The sequence below is a fragment of the Carcharodon carcharias genome, chromosome 3 (assembly GCF_017639515.1).
Source record: "Carcharodon carcharias isolate sCarCar2 chromosome 3, sCarCar2.pri, whole genome shotgun sequence".
NCBI lineage: Eukaryota > Metazoa > Chordata > Chondrichthyes > Lamniformes > Lamnidae > Carcharodon > Carcharodon carcharias.
The window spans coordinates 20369704-20396430 of NC_054469.1; the positions used below are offsets into that span (position 1 = coordinate 20369704).

A 26727-nucleotide genomic window follows, 5' to 3' on the forward strand; every position below is an offset into this window, starting at 1 on the left:
GGGTTAAACGGGCAGGACATTGCCGAGCAGTTGGAATGCCTCAGTGCCTGTCCATGCTCCTATCTGTTCTTCCCTAGTTAAGCCTACTGAATGGAGAAACCCAGCCTCTGGGAGGTGCTTGCTGTGCACTAAACTGGCTTTAAATGTATGTTTTATGGGTGCTTTGCTCTGACAAGGTGGCACCTCTCTCCAATGATCCCTGTAAGCTGTGGAGGTGCCCGCGTGATGCCGCATGCATCCGTCCGGAACCTACCGCGCGGCACAACAACCAGGCCTGGCACAACGCGGGGAAAATTAGAGGAAACATTGCCGCTCCCAACCCACCACACACGGGTTGACAACCCTCCAGGTTGTTGCCCTGGAGTCTCCAGGATTTGCAGATTAGTTTACACCTACAGGGAACTTGGTGGTGGGTGGGGGGGGGGGTGGAATATCACAGCGGCGACTCTACAAACACGTTCAGTTCGGAGTTGTAGGATTGGTGAAGAACGGAAGGCTGACTGGGCAGGGCGCTCGGAGGCAGTGGATCCAAAAAAGCGCCTTGCATTTAAATAGCGCCTTTCATCACCACCAGAGGTCTCAAAGCGCTTTACAGCCAAGAAGTACCTTCTAAGACGTAGGCAGGTTGCAATGCGGGAAACGAGGCAGCTAATTTGTATTCAGCAAACAACAAGGTCTTAATGACCAGATAATCTGTTTTCCTGATGTTGATTAAATTAAATATCGACCGGGACCAACTCTCTGCAATAGTGCCACGGAATTTTTACCTCCCGGGAGGGCAGGTCAGGCCTCAGTTTAACGTCTCATCTTAAGGACGGCACCTCCGACAGTGCAGCAGCACACCCTCAGTACTGCACTGAGGTGCCAGCTTAGTTTTTTTAGCTCAAGCTCGGGGATGGGGCTTGAACCCAGAACGCTGTGAACCAGGATCAAGAACGCTGCCGGCTGACGCTGGGTCATCCAACCAGCGTTGGTATCACTATTCCACGTGCACAGCAAGCAGGTCAGCCACAAACATTTATTAAACTGCGGCAAAGATTCATTTGTGCGCAGTTTTTCTGTCGAACCAAGTGTTTGATGTTCATTGTCCTAGTGAAAGGGCTGCTGTGGTGACATGTTTGATCAGCCACTGCTCTCTGAGTGACAGAAATTTGGAGGAAAATCTCCCCCATCAAAACGTGCACTTCTAGAAGTCAGCAAGGAAGCAACTTCCAGTGATCATCTTACATAGTTATTGTCATGGAGAGATATTAATGTCTATAGTATTATTAGAAATTATTTTTAAATTGGAATTGAAGTAGGGTCTGTGTATGTGTGTGTGTCTGTGTGTGGCTCGAATGGATTAAAGCCAGCTAGCCTGGGTGCTTTGATGTATAGTAGTTTTGCGTTATTAATTGGGTGAACAGTAAGGAGAACAGTGAGGTAAAGTGTCCATTTGCATTTGTTGAATAAACCAGTCAAGGCAGTGGGTAAAATCTTGCACCTAGGTAGAAGAAGCCAAACAATATATTTATTTTTACTAATAAATTTGACGCTATGAAAGGGGTTTTATTGTTAGAAGAGCTGAAGTTCAAAAGACCAAGTGATACAATGGAAAATTTATATTCAAATGGAAAGCTAGGTATATAAAGAAAGAAGTTTGAGTGTGTAAGGTAGAGGCATTTAAGACCTAACCAGCCTGTACGCCTCCAACCAACTTGCAAAGGAACCTCATTTGGAATTTGTAAGGTCAAATGTGCTTTGCCTGGTGTCTATTTAAAGTCTACGGGTTACTGTTGCCTTAGTGGAGATTTACTTGGGAGTGATCAATTTGGGGATTTGTTAAGAGTTATTATAGTAGTAATTTGCAGCCATGTGTATATGTTTAATTTGTTTCTAAATTAATAAATGTCTAATTAAGTTTTATATAAAAACCACAAAACTCGATGGTCTTATTCCTACTGAATTCAAAGTCTGCTTCTCGAAATTACAAGAAATGGGTTATGACAGTTGTTTCAAGTTTCCTTCTGGGATTTGAACAACTCAGACTTTACCACTGGCTGTGTCATAATTATCATATATGGTGTTTTGTATATTTATATTAGGGGTGGTTCTCCTGCATCCAGAAGTGGCTCATTCACATGGTGGGTGATAGTGTAGACTTGGAAAAGGCTCAGAGGACAGTGACCGGAAATATTTCCAGCCTAGAAGGGCTGGATCTAGTGGCTTAAGAGTCACATAGGCTTAGAGGTGACCTGATTGAGATCTATAAAATAATGAAGGAGCTGGATTGCAGATCTATTAATAGATTATTCCAGTTTGACAGACTGGGGATGACCGGACACCTTGCATGTCCAGTGACATTACCACCATGCCACCATTGACCAGTGCAGTGGATGCTGACTCTGCATGCCTTCTAAAGGGAGCTGGACTAGTCCTTGGCAAGGGCAGAGAGGGTGTCTTATACCAGGCAAGGTAAGAGTTAAGACATGCATGGTCAGTGTGAGATCCTGGATTGCTTTCCAGCACTTATGAGGGGCGGAGAGCAATATTCTAGACTTTCTTTCTCTTTATGGCCCGGGGCAAATTTTTTCCCAGTTTGTTGCCCCTCCCAGGAGATCACATGGCTGCAGAGAGGTTGGGAATGTCTAGCCATGATGTTCCAGCTTTCCTGAGTGTCTGGTCTGCTTGATGGAGCCCAATCTAGGGAGCCTATTCCAACATTAGTCAGCATGGCATTTGAGAGTTTTTGAAATGTGATGCAGATATTGAAGGGTTAATAAATGTTATTCTTGAAGTAACATGAATCCCTTCATTTGAGGCTAAATGTTTCAGCGCGAGACAAATGGCCAAAAAGCATCTGAAGGTATCATGTCAGATAAACTAAGCTTCTGATGTCTCGTCCATTCAGGAGATGCATTAATTGGGCTGAGGGGGTTTCACACACTTGCTAGAGAAATGTCACTGCCTGACCACATTTGAGATAATGGGACAAAATCAGGATCTTCTGGTGCTTCTTTAAAGAGGCTGAGTAGATGCACCTATTTGAAGCCATATTTGGGACTGTGAGTCATTAGAGAGCAGCTGGTTCCAACAGTTATCACATTAAATGCTGTAAAAATCTATTATTCAACTGTGGTGACTGCACGTTCCTCTGTAAATGCTGCAGTAGGTTCTGAGTCACATTGTCACTGCATGCTCTGTGGTGGAATATTCTTATTTATATCCTTACTTGCAGGGATATGGGAAAAAGATGAGGAGGGGGAGAGTAGGGTTAATTGGACAGCTTGGTTCAAAGAGCTGACATAGGCATGATGGGCCAAATGGCCTCTTTCTGTGCAATAGGGTTGTGAGGGCGAGGTCCTGACTGGAGCTGAGCCAGAGAACTTGCACCATAGGGTTCTCTCCCATCTAACAGGGAGGGAGGTAGGGAGGGGGGAAGGAAGGACTGAACAGGTCAATCAATCCAAACCGTCCTGGTGCCTCTCGGGGAGACTGATAGTTCACCCCTGGCACCCACTGTAACCGGAGCATTGGGGAAGTGTTCATTTTGATACCGAGTCCCAGGGAATAAACTCCATCTTTGTGCTGGTAGAAGTGACAGGCAGGTCACCTCCTTTGCAAACAAAGTTCCCACCACCCACTTGATGCATCTGCAAACAGCTGGCTGACTTCGGCGTGGCATTTATCGCCAGCAGTGGCTTGGAGGGGGGTCAGATGGCGTAAACGGGTAATATAGAAGTTACCTGTCCATCATCCTCCAGGAGAATGCCTCGCTCTGTAACAGTCTCTTCTGTAAATGCAGAGGCAGAAAAGTGGGACCTCCCCTGAACTGCCCAGTTAGTCCTGGGCTAAGGACAAGTGAGTGCATGTTTTCTAAGCTGTGGAGGAGGTAGGACTTGCATTGATAATGTTTACATCCTCAGGTCCCTCCCAGTCAATGCATGACTTTTGAAGGTCTATCCATGATGGTGCACAGGCTGATGCAGCGACCAATGTGCTCACAGCAAAGTCCCACCAATAGCAGTGAGAAAATGGTCAGTCAATCTGCTTTGAGAGTGTGGACTGAGAGAATAAGTCACTGGCCAAATTCCTTACTCTTCCAATACAGTCATGGGATCTCCAATTAGGTGGGGCTTTCAGAAGCCCATTGCACTCAGAATGCATGGAACAATCTGTCAGTCCACAATTCTCTTATGTAATGGCATTGTCAAACATGACAATGGCAAGCAAGAATCAAGAAATGCAGTGTAAGGGTCATAACCTGAGCTTAAACGTTATTAAGAACCAAAGTTAACACTAGATATTATTTGTGGATAAGGGGCTATTAGTAAATTGATTGGAGAATAATTTTCTTCTGCTGCATAAGCAATAGCTAGCTTTAAATTATATCTACAGACATTCCTGAATTTATCATGGATTTGTTATAAACTTTTATTGTGGGCATCCTAATAAACCTTGGATGCTGTATGTGCATGTATCCATTGCAATTCCTGTAAGACTCTGAAGTCAAAGCAAAGCCAGTATCATGTTCAGAGGCCCCAGGATTTACATTGGTCATTTAGTATTTGAACAATGCAGATGCTTTCAGTTATTTCACTCAGGGGACCACATATATGGTTCTATTTTTCTCCCTAGTCAATTTTTTCTTCCCATTCCCTCACACTACATTTCATTTCTCACTCCCCTCCACCCCAGTAAACTTGAGCTCATCCAAGATCCCGCTGCCCCATATTCTGTTCATCCATTACCCTGGTGCTCACTGAGCACCATTGGTCCCTGGTCTGGCAATGCCTCAATTTTAAAGCCCTCATTTTAAAGTTCCTTCATGGCTTTGCCCCTCCTTATCTCTGTAAGCTCCTCCAGGCGTACAAATCTCCAAGTTGTCTACATTCCTCCAGTTGTGTGGTTTCTTCTTCATCCCAAATTTTCATTGCTCCATTTGGCAGCTGTGCCTTCAGCTACCTGGGCCTTAAACTCTGGCATTCCCGTCTTAAACCTTTCTGCCTCTCTCTTTTCCTTTAAGAGGCTGAAAAACGACCTCTGAAAACTGACCTCTTTGACCAAGTGTTTGGGCCACCTGTCCTGATATCTCCTGATGCAGCTTGGTGTCAAGTTTTGTTTAGTGGGGAAGATTCTGATTTAGAGGTGTCCAGGCATAATCCCAAGAGTGGTAGCTTCACACCATTGCTCCTTAAAACCTACCTATTTGACCAAGCTTTTGGGTCACCTAACGTCTCCTTAAGTGTCTTGGTGTCAATTATTTGTGACTAGTGCTCCTGTGAGGTGCCTTGGTATAGAAACATAGAAACTAGAAGCAGGAGTAGGCCATTCGGCCCTTCGAGCCTGCTCCGCCATTCAATATGATCATGGCTGATCCTCTATCTCAACGCCATATTCCCGCATTCTCTCCAAACCCCTTGATGCCCCTAATATACAAAAAATTATCAATTCATTTCTTGAATATGGTCAGTGACCCAGGCTCCACAGCTTTCTGTGGTAGAGAATTCCACAGGTTGACCATCCTCTGAGTGAAGAAACCTTTCTTCATCTCAGTCCTAAATGGCCTGCTCTGTACCCTGAGACTGTGACCCCTGGTTCTAGACTCCCCAGCCCAGGGAAACATCCTCCCTGCATCCAGTCTGTCTAGCCCTGTTAGAATTTTATACGTTTCAGTCAGATCCCCTCTCATTCTTCTAAACTCTAGTGACTACAGGCCAAGTCGAGCCAATCTCTCTTCATGCGACAGCACTGCCATCCCTGGTATCAGCCTAATGAACCTTTGCTGTACTCCCTCTATGTTTTATCCTACTGAAGGCAAGTTGTCATAGTGGTTGCTGGACCATGATCAGGACCAGGAGGCTTCCTTTGCCTAACCTGCAGCTGCCAAGGCCAATTGTACAATCACTGCTAACCACTACCACAGACATCAGCTAATCCAACTCTGTTCACAGTCTAGCCCGGGGCTTATCTGGTCTGTCTGTCTCAGCTACCGGGCCATAACATTTGCTGAGCTGCTGGAGGCCTCTTCTTAGGCCTTTCCCAATTTGGGGGCTCATGCCATTTCTAAAAATTTAGATCTGAAGCTTTCGAAGTGTGAAAACTTTAATCCATCAACGTTTTGAAATAGCAGCAGCCATCACTGAGAGGCAAGAAGCTTTAAGCCGAGGAGCAATATGAGTTGGAGGTTGACATGTACAGGTTTGTAGAAGACAATTAAGTGAAGTATTTCCCATATTTAGAAGTGGCGATAATAGAAAGTTTCAGGGAGCTCAGGTAAAGCCTGCCCAGTCAATGTCGGACTTGATTCAGCTTTGAACTCTCCCTTGATTACTTCACAAGCCACAACAGAAAAAACAAACCAAGCAGCAACACAAAACCTGCCATCCAATGGCAATGTTGGATTTAAGCTGGGTGTTTCTTGGGGATTCGTTGGTTTCAGGTTCAAACCTTTCCCCTCCCTCGCTCCCAAATCTCAGAACGGAAAGTCACCCACTGAATTGCGGGAGCCCATAATGAACACCCACCTTTCTACTGGCTGCCCATTACCATCGCCCAGCAACAGAACCGTCGCTCTAAACTAATAGACGGACAGGAAAAGGGAGGGACGGAGGCTTATGTCATAAACACCCTGCCGCTACTAGAATACGGGTTACGACAAGGAATGACCAAACCGGACCTGCTAAGTGTTAAGCTACTTGACATACAATTGCATCCATTTTGTCGGAGGATGAGTAATATGTAGGGGTGCGATTTTGCCCACCATGCATCAACCACATGGCACCCGACCTTCTTTCTTTCCATCTTACCCTCATCCCTTCAAATCGTGACAAGGCTCTTAATGGTCTCAAAGCTCTGAGTGTCCGAAGGGATTTTATGGGAGCTAGTTCAGCGTATCCCAAGGCATTAGCTGTTAGGCTGACTACAGAGACCTACATAAAAACACAAAAATCCATTCTATTATCAAATATCCTGCCAGCCTGATAAGGCACTGGGTGGGCCTAAACTGCTGTGTCCACCTGTGGCTACAGTCACTTCCCACCTGAAAAGAAATCTAGGTTGGTACCTGCTGAGAGAAAAGGGTCAAGTGTTTGTTTTTAATCTCGGTCAACGGTTTGACTGCCTGCAGAAAGAAAGCACGGTTTAATAAAGATACCAATAAAGCCCGAACCAAAGATCTATACATGTTGTCCCAACTGAGTGAGAGCCATAAACCTTTGATAGTGTGGTAGCGTAAATTTGGAGGGACTGTTTCCACCGGCAGAAGGGTCGGTTAAAAAAAAAATTCACAGGTTTAAGATAAATGGCAAAAGACGGAGAGGGGGAGCGGAGGATTGTTTTTTGAACCTGTTATGATCTGGATTGCACTGCCTGGAAGTAGGTTCAATAGTAACGTTCAAACGGGAATTGACACACGAACGTATGGAATAGGAGCAGAAGCAGGCCATCTGGCCCTTCGAGTCTGCTCCTCGTGTTTAGAATGCCACATGATGACCTTTGATTCCCTCGCCTAACAAGGATTTATCCACAGAGATAAAAACAAAAAAATTGCGGATGCTGGAAATCCAAAACAAAAACAGAATTACCTGGAAAAACTCAGCAGGTCTGGCAGCATCGGCGGAGAAGAAAAGGGTTGACGTTTCGAGTCCTCATGACCCTTCGACAGTTCTGTCGAAGGGTCATGAGGACTCGAAACGTCAACTCTTTTCTTCTCCGCCGATGCTGCCAGACCTGCTGAGTTTTTCCAGGTAATTCTGTTTTTGTTAAGGATTTATCCACCCCTGCCTTGAAAATAGTCAATGACCCCACCTGCACCGCCTTTGGAGGCACAGATATATATTTGTAAAGGAGTGCATTCCCGAGACTATGGGGGAAGAAGAGAGAAGCTGGCCTAGTTTGGGAAGTTGGTACAAAGAGCTGACACAGGCACAATCGGCCCGATCGCCTCCTTCGAGGAAAAGCTGAGGAGCCGCACCGTCATCTGAGGTTAAATTCTAGGTCAGGGTTCCCAAACTGGGGCTCGCGACCCCCCAGCACCCCCCCACCCCTCAACCCTCCCCTACCCCCCCGGACCGCGAGCAACTGGGGTCCTGAGCTCTGAGGCAGCAATGGGAGCTGACCTTGGGAGTGGGGGAATTGGGGATGCCTCCGATGGGCTCAGGGGCACCCCAAAGGAAGTCCAACCCCTTGCCTCATGCCATCCCATGTAACTAAAGCTCCTGGGCTTTTCACCCGGCTGTAGGTGATGGACTGGCAGAGGCAGGGCGAGGCCCCTCAGTGGTCATTAATTGGCCACTTAAGGGGCATCAATGGGCCCAAAGGTGGGCAGGTTCCCCTCACACTTCCACCCCCACCCCACCCCCCCCACCCCAACCCCCATAAAACATCAGATGGGTTGGGTAAGCAGCTGGAAGGCCACTCGTTGGATTTTCCAAGCCTCCCCACCCGTCCCCATACCCCAGGCCTGTCTTCAAACCCACCAGCATGGGAGTGTAAAATCCAGCCCCTTGTGACTAAGGCTGTTCAGAAAGGTGTTGGTACAAGTAAGATGCCTGGGCCCCGAGTAGCTTATCGAAACCAGAGACAAGTGGCTTTATATTGAAGAATACTTCAGGCAATCCAAGATCAAAATCAAACTGAACTATGTCAACATAAACCAAGCTGCAAATCCATCGAATGGATACACAAGCGATTTTCTCCAGTCTCTGGAGATCGCTGGAAATTGCAAATAACAAACACGCCTATATCGTGTTGTAGGGTTGGGTCTGATTTAGTGTAGGCTTTTCAAAAGATCTTTCAGGCCTTGTACATTTACAGTACAACATGTATCAGACTGTGGTTAGGACTCCATCTGGTTTTAGGCAGGCTTAAAGTAACATTCCTGAGAGGGAACATTCCCTCGAAAATGGCACCGATAAAAGGAAGACCATGTTAGTGCAGACATGAATGATTCTGTGCCTCCCACCCAGTGTTAGTATTTGTGCAGGCATCACTGTTAATATGGTCGTATAGCTACATAGACAGTCGCCTTACCCTCATGCCTTCAAATTTGGATAAGGCTCGAAGCGGCCTCAATGCCCTCAGGGTCCTGAGAGATTTCATGGCAACAAACTGGTGGTAACCAAGAGTCTTTGTCAAAAGGCAAAGAATAGAAATCTGTGCAGATTGAATGGAATGGAATTGAATGGTTATCTACAGATTGTAGCTTCAAGCTATTAGGAAAATGCGGAGTTATAATAAAGGTCACATTGCAGCATTCAACAATTCTCAAGAGGCTCTGGGTTAATTACTAAAGTAGAAACTAACTGTACCTTTAGGATGAAGGCTTTTTAAGATGTTTTGGGTCACCTTATAACAGGATGTTAATGTCAGGCCAATTCATCTTCGGAAGTACATTGTCTGCTCATTTCTCACTTTGTTAAGAGCTTTAACAGATGGTTGAAAACACCAATAGATTGTTCAAACAGTGCAAGACTCCACCATGTCGTATTTGTCCTCAGGTCATATACTAACCTCCCCTTCTCCCCTTTGGCTAATCTGTTGCCTCCAGTTACCAATCAGAGCTGGAATTCAGCACAGTTCTCTCCCACCTTGCTCCTCTCCAAGAGAAAGGAAGGATATGCTGTGTTGGGGAAGGGGGGGTGTGCTCAATTCTCCCAGCGTTCAATGTCACGAGTGAGAAAGCTTCTCAAGAGTTGAAATGAAGACCACAGTGTTTGGGATAACTCTCGACTTCATGCTTACCCAGATCTGCGAAGTGTGGGACCAATCCTCGGAGTGGCTGCTCGAGCAAGTCATTGTTGTGGTTCTGACCCTTGACAAAAAGTTGGTAAGCAACACACAGACCAATCTGAGATGGCAACTATCTAGCTCAACACAGAACCCAATGATAAGAATATTTCCTTCAAGTAAGAAAAACCTTGTACTTGTAAAGTGTCTTTCACAACCTCAGGACATCCCAAAGCCACTTTACAGCCAATTAATACTTCTGGAGCGTAGTTATTGTGGTAATTAGATAAGAAATATGGCTGCAAATTTGTGAGCAGCAATGTGTCACAAACAGCCATGAGCTAATGAGCAGATAGTCTGTTTTTTATTGATGTTGCTTGAGGGATAAATGTTGACCTGGACACCAGGGATAACTCTCCTCTTTATCAAGGTGTCATGGGATGTTTTTACATCTGCCAATCATGGGGAGAAAGAGCCTCAGTTTAACGTCTTATACAAAAGGGGGCACCTCCAACAGTGTAGCTCTCCCTCGGCGTCAGCCGAGATTCTGCGGCTAAGTCCCTGGAGCGGAGCTCAAAACCACAGCTTTCTGCCTCAGAGGCGAGAGTGCTACCCATTGAGCCACACTGCCCTTTCATGTCCCTTTTCATGTCCAGTTTAAGTATGGTAAGGTCATGCCTAAAACGAGAGAGAGGTTTGTCTCCCTCTCACTGCTCTGTTTATACCAGGGCATAGGCCAAGGTCAGAACTAGGCCTCAAAGTAAATCCAACAACGTTGCTTCATTGAAGAAAGCAATCATTTTAAGCAAGACACTTATTAAGTAAAATAGAAATGTTTTCTTTGGTGCTTTCATAGTCATTTGGATTGGGTTCCTAAATTTTGGCCGACGGGATGAATTGACATATCTTCATGAGGTGAATTATACACGTACTCAGTTAGGCTGCTAGGTGGCGCAGTAGACTGCGGTTTGGAAAAGCAGTCCATCCTCCTCACTTGTTGCTAGCCAAACAACAGGTCTTCTGGGACTGCCGACTTTCCATTGTTGTCATAGTTAGTCACAGGTTTGTTGGATCCTGTAGCTAAGCAACAGCAGCCGTCTGGGAATCGAAGATAATAAGCTGGGCAGTGTGGTTTAAGAAAGCTTTACTAATGGTGATGGGACAGGAGATAACTCACCCAAAAGAGCACGGGCCGAGTTGGAAAATGATAAAAGGCTAGTACACTGAAACAGGCTGGGTGTCAGCCATGTGCAAGGGGAGGGCTGGGGCCAAAATTCAATCAAACCACTCAAGCCGGAGTTCAAATCATGTCAATTCACCCGTTCAATGAAATTAAAGGTCAATACTGAGGCACAACTCATGCAGTCATGTCAAAGGCTTCGCCAGGACTCCACGCGAAAGTACATGCATTACTAGCAATGTTAACTACGTAAAACACTTGTGTTTACCTTCACAAAGCCTCCAGTCGAGGCACAGTGGCGATGTGATGGCAGCCTTTGTCAATTATTCTGAACCCATTTTTAACCTTTCAACCAACAGCAAATCGTCACAACAGCAGTTGGGGTACCATTTCCACAGAGCATTTGGCTAATTGGGGGGGGGTCATCTCTCACGTCCCATTCATCCTGGCTATTGGAAACCAAGTCAGCCTCACCCAGGCTGCTAGCAAAGATGCCGTAGGGCGGAGTGGAATGGAAGAGGCCCAGATTCAGACCGGTGATTGGTGCTATTCTAATGTGGCGGCCAGAGCAAACCTTCCCGAGGAAGTTAAAGCTCCCGCTCCTGATGGATGTTGTGTATAATGTTAGGAGCGAGACGCCCCCTTGTAAGTTTTTCAAAGAAAATCTTTCTTGAGATGGGGATATCCCCGGGGAGGCTACATTATATTGCCCATTGCCCAAGGCGGCCTAGAGAAGCGGAGATAAAAAACAAAAAACTGCGGATGCTGGAAATCCAAAACAAAAACAGAATTACCTGGAAAAACTCAGCAGGTCTGGCAGCATCGGCGGAGAAGAAAAGAGTTGACGTTTCGAGTCCTCATGACCCTTCGACAGAACTAGAGAAGTGGAGAGTTGCTCTTTCCCATTAAACAGTCCATTTTTGGAGGTTTGTGTCTCAGACCTGATTCCGGGGAATGGGTTTAATGGGAATGCCAGTGTGAATGACTATGGAGTCCGGATGATCCATGTGGCATTCCCGTTGTTTCCTAACGATGGCATGATGTTTAGACTTTGCATGTTTCAGCCTCATTGGTGGGGGGGTGGTTGGGGCGGGGGGGGGGGGGGGGGGGGGGGGGGGGGGGGGGGGGGGGGGGGGGGGGGGTGGTTGGGGGGGTGGTGCGGGGGAGGGGGTGGGTGCGGGGGTGGTGTGGCGGCGCGGGGTGGGGTGGAGAGTTATCTAGAACTTATGCTCGGCGTCTGTACCAGACATTTATACTTCTAATTTAATAAAATAATTTTATTTTTACATGGTGAGCTCTGGCGGTGCAATGGGTAGCATCCCTGCCTCTGATCCAGAAGGTCTGGGTTCAAGTCCCACTCCAGGATTTATAAGGGACGTACGTTCATAATACAGCCAAACAGGATGAGTATCAATCCTTGCAACACACGCCAATGGCAGGCAGTAAGAGCGGGAGAGATTCCTGGTCATCCATGTGATGGGAAGAAAATTGGATCCTCCATCATCACTGACTATAGCTCCAGACTACAACATGGATGTAGAAGTGTACGTTGGCCAGAGCAACTGGGGCCCAGTTGGCTGGATGATGTGGATCAGATTGGTGCCAACAACATGGGGTTCGATTATATAGACCCCTCGGGCTGTATGACTCACAAGGAATGTATGCAGTGGATACTAAATGTATCATAACTGAATTGGAGCACCTCGGAGTGCAACATGATCTATGTAGAAAGTGCAATGGTATTGAAGTTGTCTGTAATGACCACATTGAAATGTCTGTAATGTTGATTGATTGTATTGATCAATGTGAAAAGTTGAATATGATTGCACTTTTTGTGATGGCTGTTTTGTAATGTTCGTTCAGATGTTTTATGAATAAAGTATATTTATCCAAAAAAAAAAGAATGGGGATCGATCCCCTGTTCCGGCTGGGGTAGACTTGGCACCTGTCTCCTTGCCCTGCCCATGGTGAAGATCACGGTGCTGTGGGTCAGACCTGCCTTGGGGCGGAGAACTGAAGCAGGAGATTAGTGTTACTAGCCCATCCAGTACAGATGAGGCTGACCCAACAGTCACATGCCTTGGGACCTACTTCTTATGGCAATAACTCTCCTGCGATTAGCTGACAGACAGCATCACGAGATTTAGGATACAGCTAGCTGTCCTTGTGCTAATAAGGAAAAAGTGCCATTATAACCATCAGACTCATCTGCACATTGTATTCTGTACCTCACACCTCAGCGCGTTAAAATCAAGAGTTAATTATAGTCCCACTTCAGCACTGTTCACAGTGATATAACCCTCTCTCTCGCCAACTCATCATATGGTTGCCTTGGGATCATGGAATTTGGAGAGTACAGACATATGTAATCGCTGCGATGGAAAGGCAAGGAAATTCTATCTGTCCAAAGCACCGCCTTCAGTTATAAAAATATTTGTTTATGAAAGAGGCCCATGAAATCATCTCCCCTGACATTTTGCGTTTTCTCACAGCAATGTGAGCCACAGTGATTGGTGGAACTATGAGAACTGTGCAGCGTTCTGGGAAAAGGGCAGGGGGCTAGTGGGATTAATTGGACAGTTCCTTCAAAGGGCCAGCATGGGCATGATGGACTGAATGGCCTCCTTCTGCGCTATGTAATCCTAGAACTTCCTTTGTTTGGTGGAGCAAAGCCATTGGATTAACAGGGCTTTCTTTTGCCAGTTCACCCCTTACTATACTATGGAAGATGACCTCGAAAGGCTCTAAATGATTGTCTTTGGGTATTCCATGACTTAGCAATCTCAAGTCACGAGAAGCTCAACTTCCGAATATTCTAGAGCTAAGCTGTTGACACCAAGTGGGAAATCTGAAGAAGTGTCACACGGAGGAGAAATTTCTTCACCCAGAGAGTGGTGAGCCTGTGGAATTCGCTACCACAGAAAGTAGTTGAGGCCAAAACATTGTATGTTTTCAAGAAGGGGTTAGATATTGCTCTTGGGGCGAAAGGGGTCAAAGGGTATGGGGAGAAAGCGGGAGCAGCCTATTGAATTGGATGATCAGTCATGATCATAATGAATGGCGGAGCAGGCTCGAAGGGCCGAATGGCCTCCTCCTGCTCCTAGTTTCTGTTGTTTCTATGAAACGTTAGCTCTGATTTTCTCTCCACAGCTGCTGAGCTTTTCCAGCATTTTCTGTTTTTATTTCGGAAACCCCTATATCTGTCTGTGCTGCCTCTGGGGAGATCGAATCCCACCTTATGTCCTTTTTGTTTTGGAAGTGCTGAGCTTTGGGCGGGAAACTGTTGCTGAATTTCGGTTTCCTTGTGTTGCCGTGTCTTCCGTTTTATGCCAATCTCCCAATCCTTGTGAGATAGATTTTGATACCGGAGCTTGCACGGCACAAGTGAAATATTGAGCCAGCGAAACCACTCGCTTTGCACGCTTGAAGTATCTGCCGTCTCTTCTTTCCCATGAGTCTCTAAATTTGCTTTCAGCGTCGAGCCCTGCATTCAAACAAACTTTGCAAAACCGTTGGAGATGTTTCCCTCAGCAGAGTGTTCACGCTTTGATCTTTGGTGCCAATTTCCCACCTAACAAGCTTAATTGGGCGTAATGGGAAATGCTGGAAATACTCAGCAGCACTTCTTTCTGGCAGCATCCAGGGAGAGGGCAACGGCAGAGTTAACCTTTCGGGTTGGGGATGACACTTTGAAGAAGACGGTGCCAGGTCCGTCGGGTGGTTCCAGCACTTTCTGGTTTTGATTCAGGTTCCCGGCAACAAGGCAGCGTTTTGCTTTTAAGCTTAACTGGCCTCTGCCAGCGCCGAGCGAGTTGCCCTTAACTGCACAGAAGCCGGCTCTGGGAATAGCAGCTGGAGGAAAGGGCGGGGAACTGGCAGAAGGCGTTTTTCTCTCGTCACCCCCACCTCAAAACCCAGATCCAAGGGCCCGGTAAACACCCCATCCCCCACCTCCGCCCCCCCCGCAGCACGTGGCGTTCCCGATTCACAAACTGGCCACTGCCAACAGAGTGGCAGGTCGAGATAGAGCGTAGGTCAGGCTCCTGGCTGACAGGCTGTGAAAATTCCTGGCAAGAGTTCCGAGGGAATCGACGAGGGGAAGGCCGCTCATGGTCATTCGAAAACATATGACCCGATTCACACAAAAGAAAGGGGGGAGAATATTGAAAGTAAATTTGTCACAAAAGAAGTGAGCTGTAATAAAATCAGCCAGAGTAACTGTAAATCACTGGCATAGGTCACTGAAATGGAATGGTATGGATTTAAGTGCTGAATGGCTTTCAGAATTTATATGTTTGTTAATGGCCAAAGGCTATTGTTATATCACTTTCCTTTTCCTGTCAGACTATAGACGAATGCTCTGTGCATGGTCCAAACCACTAGGTATAGACCTATAGCTTTAAGCAGAAAACCAAAAATCACAGTATGTCTAGAATATAGAACAGATATAATTCAATAAAAGCACATCTATAAGAGCCTTAGATGACCGTAATAAAAACAGACATCAAACAACAACAACATTTCAATCAGTAGATTTGATAATCAAAGAGTTATGGCAATTCAACAAAGCTGGGGCCCGTTCTCCCACATACTTACAGCCACAATAAGGAAGTCCAGCCAACACCAGGCATTGGTGAAATACTTCTTGAAGCCATAGGCCACCCACTTGAGGAGCATTTCCAGCACAAACACATAAGTGAACACCTTGTCCAGGTATTCCAGCACCACCTTTATCACTGGCCTTGTATCGATGTGAATGTCTTCAAAAGTCTGCGGGGCAGAGAGACGGAATCAGCGATGGAATTGGTGGGGGGGTGGGTGGGGGGAAGGGGAGCTCAGCCCAATTAGCCTGTGCTGGCATTTACCCTCCCCCCGAGCCTCCTCCTGCTTTACTTTAACTCAGCCCATCTCTAAATCCTCCAACTCCTCTCTCCTTCATGAACTTATCCAGCTTGCCCACTAATGGACGTACACTGTTCATCTCGCTTACTCTTGTGGTAACAGGTTCCATATTCTCACCACTCTCTGAGTAAAGAAATCTCCCCTGAGCTCTTGATTGGATTTATAAGTGACTAGCTTCTCTCTATGGTGTCTAGCTCTGGTATCACCCACAAGTGGGAACATCTTCTCTGCATCTACCCGACTGAACCACTTCATCATTTTCAAGACCTCTGCCAGGTCAGCCACCACCCACTCCCCGCCGATCCTCCACCCTCTTCCCCCCTCAATCCTTCTCTTTCCTGGAGAAAAGAGTCCCAGCCTTTTCAATCTTTACTGACAGCCCCAGTCTCGGTTATAGGCTCAGGCAGTGACAGTAAGGAGAGGCCCCTCCTGCTTTGTTGGCATTGGGTCACTAGTGTTGCCCGTGGTTCCCGCCCTGCTATCCCCACCCACCCCCCCCCCCGCCTCCATCCCCCCCCCCACACCCACACCACCTCCTCCCACCCAAGACCCTGACAGTGAGGATGTGGAGGAGATCTGGTATCGCCAGTCACTGCCCCAATTTCCTCAGCTTTGTTTGAGGGGACTGGGCCTTCCCTAGGTGTAAACCAGAGGAAACTCTCCATTCATAAACTGCAAATAAAATAAGCTCAGATGTTATAACTTTTCTATACCATTCACTTTCAGAGAATCACAGACTAGTACAGCACAGAAGGAGGCCATTCGACCCATCGATTATGGGCCGACTCTTTCAAAGAGCACTTTCTTCTAAATGGTGCAAATAGAAATAAATAAGTATGATCTGAAAGCCTTTACACAGTCATGGCTACAGGTTGACATAGATTGGGACCTGAATATTGACGGGTACATGATATTTAGGAAGGACAGGAAGTTAGGAAAAGGTGGAGGGGTGGCTCTGTTAATTAATGATAATATTAGTACATTAGAGAGGGATGACCTAAGTTCAGGAATAGAGGATGCAGAAGCGGTTTGGGTAGAGATGAGAAATGATAAAGGCAAGAAGCCACTTGTGGGAGTGATGTACAGGCTCCCTAATTGTAGCTACATGATAGAACAGAATATAAAAGAAGAGATAACGGAGCTTGTCAGAAAATTACAGCAATAATCATGGGGTTTTTAATCTATATATAGATTGGAAAAATCAGATGCGTAACGATGGTATAGAGGAGGAGTTCATAGAATGTTTTAGGGATAGTTTTTTATAACAGCATATCCTGGAGCCAATGAGAGAGCAGGCTATACTAGACTTGGTATGTGCACCAAAAAAGGGTTAATTGACAACCTCTTAGTGAAGGCACCTCTAGGTAGCAGCGATCATAATATGATTGAATTTTACGTTCATTGTGAGGGAGAAACGAGTGGGTCCAAGACTAGTATTTTAAACATAAATAAGGGCAATTATAAGGGCATGAAAGCAGAGCTCACTGAAGTGAACTGGCAAATGAAGATAAGGGATAGGTCAGTAGAGGTTCAGTGGCAGATATTTAAAGGGATATTTCAGAAAGCACATGATACGTTCCAACGAGAAAGAAACATTCCAAAGGGAGGGCCCACCATCCTTTAAGTTAAAGACAATATCAAATTTTTTATAAAGCATATAATTATGCAAAGACGAGTGGCAGATCAGAAGATTGGAAAGAATATAAAGAACAGCAAAGAATGACAAAGAGATTAATAAGGAGAGAAAAGTTAGACTATGAGAGAAAGCTAGCTAGTAATTTAAAGATGGATAGTAAGATTTTCTATAGATATTTAAGTAAGGGGAGTTAACAAAGTGAGTATCGGTCCGATAGGAATTGAGTCTGGGGAATTGATAATGGAAAGTAGGGGGATGGTGGATGAATTAAACAGGTATTTTATTTCGGTCTTCACTATAGAGGACACGAGTAACATCCCGGAAATAGCTGTAAATCAGGAAATGGAAGGGAGAGAGGAACTTGGGAAAATTACAATCACATGGGAAGTGGTATTAAGCAAATTGCTGGGGCTGTGGGCTGACTGATCCCCAGGTCCAGTTGGACTTCGCCCTAAGGTCTTGAATGAAGTGGCTAATGAGATAGTTGATGCACTGTTTTAATTTACCAAAATTCCCTGGATTTAGGGAAGGCTCCATTAGGTTGGAAAATAACTAATGTAACTCCTTTATTCAAAAAAGGAGGGAGACTGATGCAGGAAACTACAGGCCAGTTGGTCTAGCATCTGTCATAGGAAAAATGTTAGAAGCTATCATTAAAGATGTTACAGCAGGGCACTTAGAAAAATGCAAGGCAATCAGGCAGAGTCAACATGGTTTCGTGAAAGGGAAGTTATGTTTAACTGATTTACTGGAGTTCTTTGAAGGAGTCGCATGTGATGTGGATGAAGGGGACCTGGTGGAACTGGCACTTAGGTTTCCAGGAGATATTTGATAAGGTGCCACATCAAAAGTTATTGTGGAAAATAAAAGCTCATGGTGTAGGGGGAAACATATTGACACGGATAGAAGATTGGCTGGCTAACAGGAAACAGAGAGTAGGTATAAATGGGTCTTTTCTGGCTGGAGGGATGTGATGCGTGGTGTACCACAGGGATCAGTGCTGGGGCCTCAACATTTTATAATTTATATAAATGACTTGGATGAAGGGATCAAAGGTATGGTTGCTAAAGTCACTGATGACATCAAAATAGGTAGGAAAGTAAATTGTGAAGAGGACATAAGAAGGTTAAAGAGGGACATATACTGGTTAAAATGAGAGGGCAAAGAAATAGCAAACGGAGTATAATGTGGGCAAATGTGAAATTGTTCATTTTGGCAGGAAGAATAAAAAAGAAGCTTATTATCTAAATGGGGAGAGATTGCAGAGCTCTGAGATTCAGAGGGATCTGGGTGCATAATAAATGCTGGCCATTGCCAGCGATTCCCACATCCCATGATAGAATAATATAAAAAAAGTGGCCACCTGCATCGTGAAGCTGGAACATGCGGCTATTAGAGGGCAACCTGCGGAGGGTGTAATGTTCCCACTAAACTGCGTAGGTGCATGGGCTGACCAGCAGTCTGGAGCTTGGCGATAAATGGACTGGGCACAAAACGTGGTCCCTTTAAGATACGGGTGAGTGCGGCTGCATGGTAGCCTTAAAGGGACTGCGCCCACTGACAAGGCATTCGAGGTGACATTGGCAGGGGGCAGTTGTGGTGTCATTGACCTTATCTGGAATGGGCTGGGGAGTGGCTGAGTAGGCGAGATCCTGGCCTTCTTCCAGAGTATTCAGACAGAGTTCCGAGGGGAGGAACAGAATGCGGGGAGGCTGCCAAAGGTGCTCAGCAAAGTGGTTGTAAGGGGTGGAGTGTGGCTGACACGCGTTGATCAGGGACGCACCAAGGGGGCAGGTTACAACTCACCAGAGCTCCGCTGCTCAGCAGAATCATGAAGATGATGAAGGTCTCGAACCAGTTGTGTTCCACAATTTTGTAGCACGTTTTTCTCAGGTTCCACCAAACCTTCCCGTATCCGGTTGAGGTGTCCACTTGGCAGCAGGCAAAGTGGCGAACGCAAGCTGTGGAAAGAGTGACTAGGTCAGGAGCCCACAGGAGTGACTAACCCTTATCCAGAATGAAGAAAACAGCAAAAACTGGGAAATAAGAATACTGGCCCAAACTGGTCTTGCACACCTTAAAATGGAACGTCAGCAGATAATGGGAAATAAGAATACTGATCGGAACTGTTTTTTCCTTCTGGCACATTGCAGGACTGGTGTTAAGGGGGTCTGTAATTATATTTAACACCTCAAGAAGGGCTAGAAATTCACCTTGTGATCGTATCTCACTGATCACTGGTTCCTCACCCCGGACTTCCATATAACTGAGTACTGGGCAGTATATAACAGGCGGCAGATACTGTAACAGTCATTGTCACACACTGCCACCCCAGGCCAATCTCAACCCTGGTGTCTCAAAGTGCTTCACAGTCAATGAAATACTTTATGGAATGTAGTCACTGTTGGAATGTAGGGAACATGGCAGCCAATTTGCACACAGCAAACTCTCACAAACAGCGATGGGATCATGACCAGAAAACCCTGTGTGTTTTTTTGAGTGACCTTCTTTGACAGGTAAATATCAGCCAAAACAATAGTCAAGCCACTCCCCTGCTCTTCCTCGGACCTGTGCCATGGGTGCTTTTACATACACCCGAGAACTCAATCTAATGTCTCGTCTGGAAGACGGCACCTCCAACAGTGCAGCACCCCCTCGGCGCTGCACCGGAGCGTCAGCCTAAGATTTTGTGCTCCAGTCTCTGGAGTGGGACTTGAACCTGCAGCCTTTGTGCCTGAGAGCTGAGAATGCTAACATCGTGCGCCTATTTTGCTTCGGCCTATTCTTATTAGAACCGCACTGTCACTCGTCATTTAGAACGCTAACTGTGACATAACAAAGAGGCAAAGTCCTGCCACACAAGAAACAGAGTCCTTGAAGGGCCAATAGGATGACAAGTCCTGGGTTCGCTGAGCCCTGACCTTTCCTGTCCACCTGGCCTACATTGGCTTCCGGTCCGGCAACGCCTCAAATATGCAAAGTCAGGGGAGTGATGTAGTGGTGATGTCACTGGGCTAGTAATCCAGATGCCTAGGCTAATGCACTGGGGCCATGGGGTCAAATCCCACCACTGGCAGCTGGTGGCATTTAAATTCAATGAATAAAATCTGGAATTGAAAGCCAGTCTCAGTAATGGTGACTGTGAAACTATGATCGATTGTCATAAAGACCCACCTGGTTCACGAATGTCCTTTAGGGAAGGAAATCTGCTGCCCTTACCTGGTCCAGCCTACATGTGACTCCAGACCCACAGACATGTGGGTGACTCTTAACTGCCCCCTCTGAAATGGCCCTGCAGCCACTCTGTTCAAGGGCAGTTAGGGATGGGCAACAAATGCTGGCCATTGTCAGCGATGCTCACACACCAAGAAAGAATTTAAAAAAAAATTCTCATCTTTCTTTTCAAATCCCCTCATGGTTTCATCCTTCCCTGTCTCTGTTACCTAACAGAGTCCTCCAACCCTCTGAAATCTCCGCGTTCCTCCAAGTCTGACCTTATGCACCTCCCTGATTTTGATTGCTATGCCATTAGCGGCTGTGCCTTCAGTAGACGAGGCTGTAAACTCTGGAATGCCCTTCCTAAACCTGCCTCCTTTAAGGCTCTCCTCAAAACCTGCCTCTCAGACCCCACATCTGGTCACCTGTCCTAATAGCTCCTTATGTGGCTGGGTGTCAAATTCTGTTTGAAAATCCGGCTGTGAAGCACCTTGGGATATGTTGCTGCCTTAAAGGCGCTATACGAATGCAACTTCCAGTTGTTGTTCGCAGCCAATCAATTATTCCTGAAGTGAAATCACTGTGGTAACATCCTCGCTGCGTAATATTTTTTCCACCGGCTGCGCTCTGTTCTTCAGAGGGTCAATCTGGACTATGTTAAAGGTGCCATGTAATGGCAGCTTGCCGTTGTTAAGTGGATGGAAACTCAAGGTCATTGTGTTCCACAAGTGTCACTCTTAACTACAGCTCTTGCTCAGGGCATTAGCCCAGCAGAGCTGACCCTGCTCCAATACTAAATACGATGGGCCTGACTACACTGCCTATACACCCGCCTGGGTACAAACTCCACACTGCACCAATTTACCTAGAGTTGGGCTTGAGGATGCAGGCCTGTCTGTGGGTGTTGTACAGGACACCTTTGTCCAGATCCATCTTCTGAGGCACTTGAAGAACAAAGGGCAGCCAGTGAAGAAGTATTACGCAGCGAAGGTGTTACGGCAGTGATTGCACTTCAGAGGCGATTGATTGGTTGTGAACGGCAGCGACAACAAGGAGTTGCATTCATATAGCGCCTTTAGCACGGTGGCACATCACCAGGCGCTTCACAGGAGTGACTGTCAGCCCAAATGTGACACTGAGCCACATGAGGAGATATTAGGACGGGTGATGAGGGGAGCATTTTAAGGAGCATTTTTAAAGGAGGATTGAGAGGCACCGAGGCAGAGGGGGTTAAGGAGGGAATTGCAGAGCTTGGGCCTCGGCATTTGAAGGCACGGCCACCAAAAAGGAAGTGATTAAAATCGGCGATGCTCCCAGAGGCCAGAATTGGAGGGATGCAGGGATCTGGGAGGGTTGTAGGGCTGGAGGAGCTTACAGAGACAGGCCTTTACAATGACCTGAGCTTGTGAACAGTGCGAAAAGAACGCAATCTCTTTTTATTTCGCAGCTGCCCTTATGTAGTATATACGGGGACGGGCAATAAATGCTGACCTTACGTTGTACATATGAGGATGGGGAATAAACGCTGGCATTGCCAGCGATGCCCGGTTTCCATGAATGGATCAGAAAAGTTATAGCTTCCCCATACATTTTGGAGGAAATTGACTCTCAAAACACGTTAAAAAAAAAAAATTCAATTTGTCAGATAACACAGGCTAATTCAGTCTGATTTTGAAAATGCAGCCTAATCCAGCACAGCATTAGACAATAACATTGATGGCCACTTCAGTGAGATTACTTCAGTGATGTAACAGGTTGCTCAGGTATCATTTCCTCTTTCAATGAAAAAGCACTACATCCTGCATCCAGAAGCATTACAGTAAGTGACACACTGTACTCTGCCCAGAACCACTACTTGGTATTACTTGCAATCCGACTGGCACCAACTCAACTCAATCTCCCCGCCGATCCAGATCCGGCACAATCTGCAACAACATTCAAGCTCTCCTTGTATATTCAGCTTCGCTGGATTTGGATGGGTCGGGTTTCTTTGTGGGGTACCAATACTGATCATCCGACAATAATTCACATTATTTTTCCAAGTGTCACATTGCCCCACCTATACCTCACACTCAAACCAGGTAAACATGCAGTGCTCCGGATGTTGTGCAGGGGGAGATTTGGCAGAGGAAACAGATTAAAGGTAATTGGCAAAAGAGTCGGAGGTGACAAGAAGGATTTTTTTTTAATATAAGCCGTGAGCTTTAAGATGCGGAGGGCACTGCTTAAAGGGGTGGTGGGAGCAGATCTAATAGTATTCAAAAGAGATCGGGATAACTGATTAAAGGGGAGAGGATTGCAGGGCTGTGTGGAAAGCTGAGGGAATGGAGCTAATTGGATAGTTCTTGCAAAGCTGCATGAGGGGCTGAATGGCCTCCTTTTGCGCTGTAAGGTTCTACACCCTGAGTTATCTGGATGGTGGGATTTCCCTTCCCCCAACCCCCCCCATCCAAAGAGTCGGTGGGCAACACATCCCCACTGGCTCCGAGTGCCCCACGGCCATTTCACACTCGAGTGAGCGTCAATTAAGCCGAGGGTGGGACTTCCACCCCTCGCTCAGGGGGGAAGCCCCGCCTCAGAGAGCTGTTGGCCAATCGGATTGGCTGGCGGCCCTCCAGTCCCTGCAAAAACAGGAGCTGCAGTGGACTGAAGAGGAACTTCGGGACGATCCCTGAGCCTAAATCCCGGGGACCGGAGGGCAAGGTAAGGTTGAGGGGTCCCAGGGCTGGGAGGGTAAGGAAGGCCAGGGTGAGGCGGGGATGGGGGGGATGGGTGGGGTGCAAAGGGGGTGATTGGGGTGTCGGGGGAGAGGCTGGGGTGGGGAGGGAGATCCAGTGGCTGCTGGACATTAAGGGGAGGGTGCCCAAAGTCAGAAGCGGGCTTCTGATGGACGTGCCCCCACCCCCAACCTCCCCCTTCCTGTCTGATGCCTGAGCCCGTTCACTTTCAGGCTCCCCTCACACCAGGTACATCCTCCCGCCAGCCAACAACTGGCCACTTAAAGGCCCCAACTGGCGCAAGGGTGGGTGCAAGTTCGAGGAAAGAGAAAGAATGTTTCCTAACTGGACAGAAGCAGGAAGTGAGATCAATTCCTTTCAAAAACTAGTATTCGGAGAGATGACTTGTGGTAAGTGTAGCATGCAAGTGATTTTGGGCCTATGGTTTCCAAAACTCTCCACCACTGGGGGTTTTCCTCACCCCTCATACCTGGTTTTGCTGAACACGGACAGAGGTTGATTGCTTTGATCAGTCAAGAGCTCCATTCTCATTGTGTCTTTTTTTTTATTCATTCGTGGGATGTGGGCGTCGCTGGCTGGGCCAGCATCTATTGCCCATCCCTAATTGCCCTTGAGAAGGTGGTGGTGAGCTGTCTTCTTGTCTGTGTGGTGTAGGTGCACCCACAGTGCTGTTAGGAAGGGAGTTCCAGGATTTTGACCCAGCGACAGTGAAGGAACGGCGATATATTTCCAAGTCAGGTTGGTGAGTGGCTTTGGAGAGGGTGGTGTTCCCATGTATCTGCTGCCTGTGGCTAAAAGTTTGGTGAAAGAGTTAAGCATTAATGAGTTTAAAGGAAAAAAGGGAGGTAAAGAGCTGCAGATGTTGAGGGAGGGAATTCCAACCCAGACAGCTGAAGGCATGGCCGTCAGTGGTGGAGCAATTAAAATTGGGAATGTTCAAGGGAACAGGATTAGAGGAGCACAGATATGTTGGAGAGTTGTGGAGCTGGAAGGGGGTTACAGAGACGGGGAGGGGCAAAGGCATGGAGGGATTTGAAAACACAGATGAGAATTTTAGAATCGAGGTTTTGCTTGACTGTGAGCACAGGGGTGAATGGAAAGTCTTGCTTAGGCAACGACAGATTTCTCTGTCTGGGTCAGGCACCAGCAGATTAGAAACAAAGGTCTCCAGTTTGTGTCTAATAGGGATGAGTAATGTTGATGTGGGAAGCCCAGTGTTTGAGAGTCTTGTTGGTTTTGCTGATAAGCTGAGGAGCTGTCAAGTGAAAGTGAAGGCTCTTCCAATCAGGTAATATCAGGGTCGGACGTTTGGCTGTGGACCACCTGTTGCTCCTTTGTCAGGGAAGCTTGGCAGAAAGGAAGCCAAAAGGGTGGATGGAGTGAAATAACCGAAAGCTAATGGGGAAGAGAGATGCGCTGTGTGAAATAGCACAGGGCTGGGAGCACATTGATCTAGGGAGACATTTGCGAATGTCTTGCTCATGTGACTGAATATTAGAAAGAAAGAACTTGCATTTACTTAGTGCCTTTCACAGCCTCAGGATATCTCAAAGTGCTTTCCAGCCAATGATGTGCTTTTGAAGCGTAGGAAATGCAGCAACAAATTTACTCTGAGCAAGCTCCCACAAACAGCAATCTAATAACCAACAGTGTTGTAGGGTAACAATATTGGCCAGGATACCAGAGAGATGCCACCTGCTCTTGTTCTAAGCAGTAACTATGGCAGTTTTTACATCTACCTCAAAGGGGCAAGTGGTTTAATGGTTCACATGAAAGACAGTACCTTCAAGAGTGCAGCACTCCCTCGGCACGGCACTGGAGTTTCAGCCTAGATTTTGTGGTCAAGTCTCTAGAGTGGGATTTGAACCCACACCCTTCTGGCTCAGAGATGAGGTTGCTGCCCACAGAAGCTCTAATTAACTCAGGGTTTTTTCTCGAGGGGCCAAATGTCATCCTCCTGCTCCTATTCCTTATGTTATTGTGTAGTCTGGCACTCTCTTCATTCATTTGTTGAATGTAGCAATAGCAGCTTACCTGGGGTTCAATAGAATTTATAATATCTGTACAACAGCTGCCTCCAGCAATATGCTGTGTTCAGTGGCTGACACATCCTGACAAAATCATGTGAGCAAATGTCACTTCGGCAACGTTTGCACCAAACTGCTGTGAGAGATTTAACATAATCTACGAGCTTTCTCATGCAGCAAGGCCTGGACAATGTCCAGGCTTGGGCTGACAAGTGGCAAGTAACATTCACGCCACACAAGTGCCAGGCAATGATCATTTCTAACCATCACCCCTTAACACTCAATGGCATTACCATCACTGAATCCCCACTATCAACACCCTGGGGTTACCATTGACCAGAAACTGAACTGGACTAGCCATATCACTACTGTGGCTACCAGAGCAGGCCAGAGGCTAGGAATTGTGCCATGAGCAACTCACCTCCTGACTGATCTGTTTGTGTTTCGAGTTCCACATTCCCATCTACCCCCGATAACCTTTGATTCCCTTGCCTAACAAGAATCTAGCTACCTCTGCCTTAAAAAAATTCAGTGACCCCACCTCCACCTGAGGCAGAGAGTTCAACGCTGCTCAAGCCTCTGAGAGAAAAACATTCTCCTCATCTCTGTCCGAAAAGGGCGACCCCTTATTTTTAAACAGCAACCCCTAGCTCTGGACTCACCCACAGCAGGTAACATCCTTTCGCCATCCACCTTGTTAATACCGTTCAGAATCTTATCTACTTCAAACAAATCACCCCTCACTCTTTTAAACTCCAGTGGGAACAAGCCCAGTCTGTCCAACCTGTCCTCATAAGACAACCCAGTCATTCCAGGTATCAACCTAGTAAACCTCCTTTGAACTGCCTCCAGTGCATCTACATCCTTTCTTAAATAAGGAAACCAAAACTGCGCATAGTAATTGAGGTGCGGTCTCACTAATGCCCTCTAGAACTGAAGCATAACATCCTTACTTTTATGTTCAATCCCTCTTGTAATAAAGGATAGCATTCTAATAACCTTTTTAATTACTTGCTGTACCTGCACACTAACTTTTTGTGCCTCATGCAAGAGAACACCTAGATCCCTCTGCACCTGGGAACTCTGCAGCCGTTCTCCGTTTAAGTAACATTCCGCTTTTTTATTCTTCCTGCCAAAGTGAACAACTTCACGTTTCCCCACATTATATGCCATCTGCCAAATCTTTTGCCCACTCACTCCGCCTACCTATATCCGTCTGCAACCTCCCTATGTCCTCTTCACAACATCCTTGGTTGGCACAGAAGGCGGCTGTTTGGGCCATTGAGTTGATACCGGAATGTAGGAAGGGGGTTACACAAG

General features: G+C 46.6%; 1 protein-coding gene across 4 annotated transcripts in view; it reads right to left on the bottom strand.

The window, feature by feature from the left end:
• The window catches only part of scn5lab (sodium channel, voltage gated, type V-like, alpha b), a 273446-nt gene that overhangs the window by 41741 nt on the left and 204978 nt on the right, over window positions 1-26727 (bottom strand). For 3 of the 4 annotated variants that reach the window (XM_041183161.1, XM_041183164.1, XM_041183163.1), the window contains 3 exons: window positions 19233-19387; window positions 15485-15658; window positions 6789-6911 (listed from right to left, as the gene is read on the bottom strand). In XM_041183161.1, the coding sequence (XP_041039095.1) occupies window positions 6789-6911; window positions 15485-15658; window positions 19233-19387 (452 nt within the window). Of the gene's footprint in view, window positions 1-6788; window positions 6912-9012; window positions 9136-15484; window positions 15659-19232; window positions 19388-26727 lie in introns of all 4 variants that reach the window. The other variant, XM_041183162.1, reaches the window with a different exon arrangement.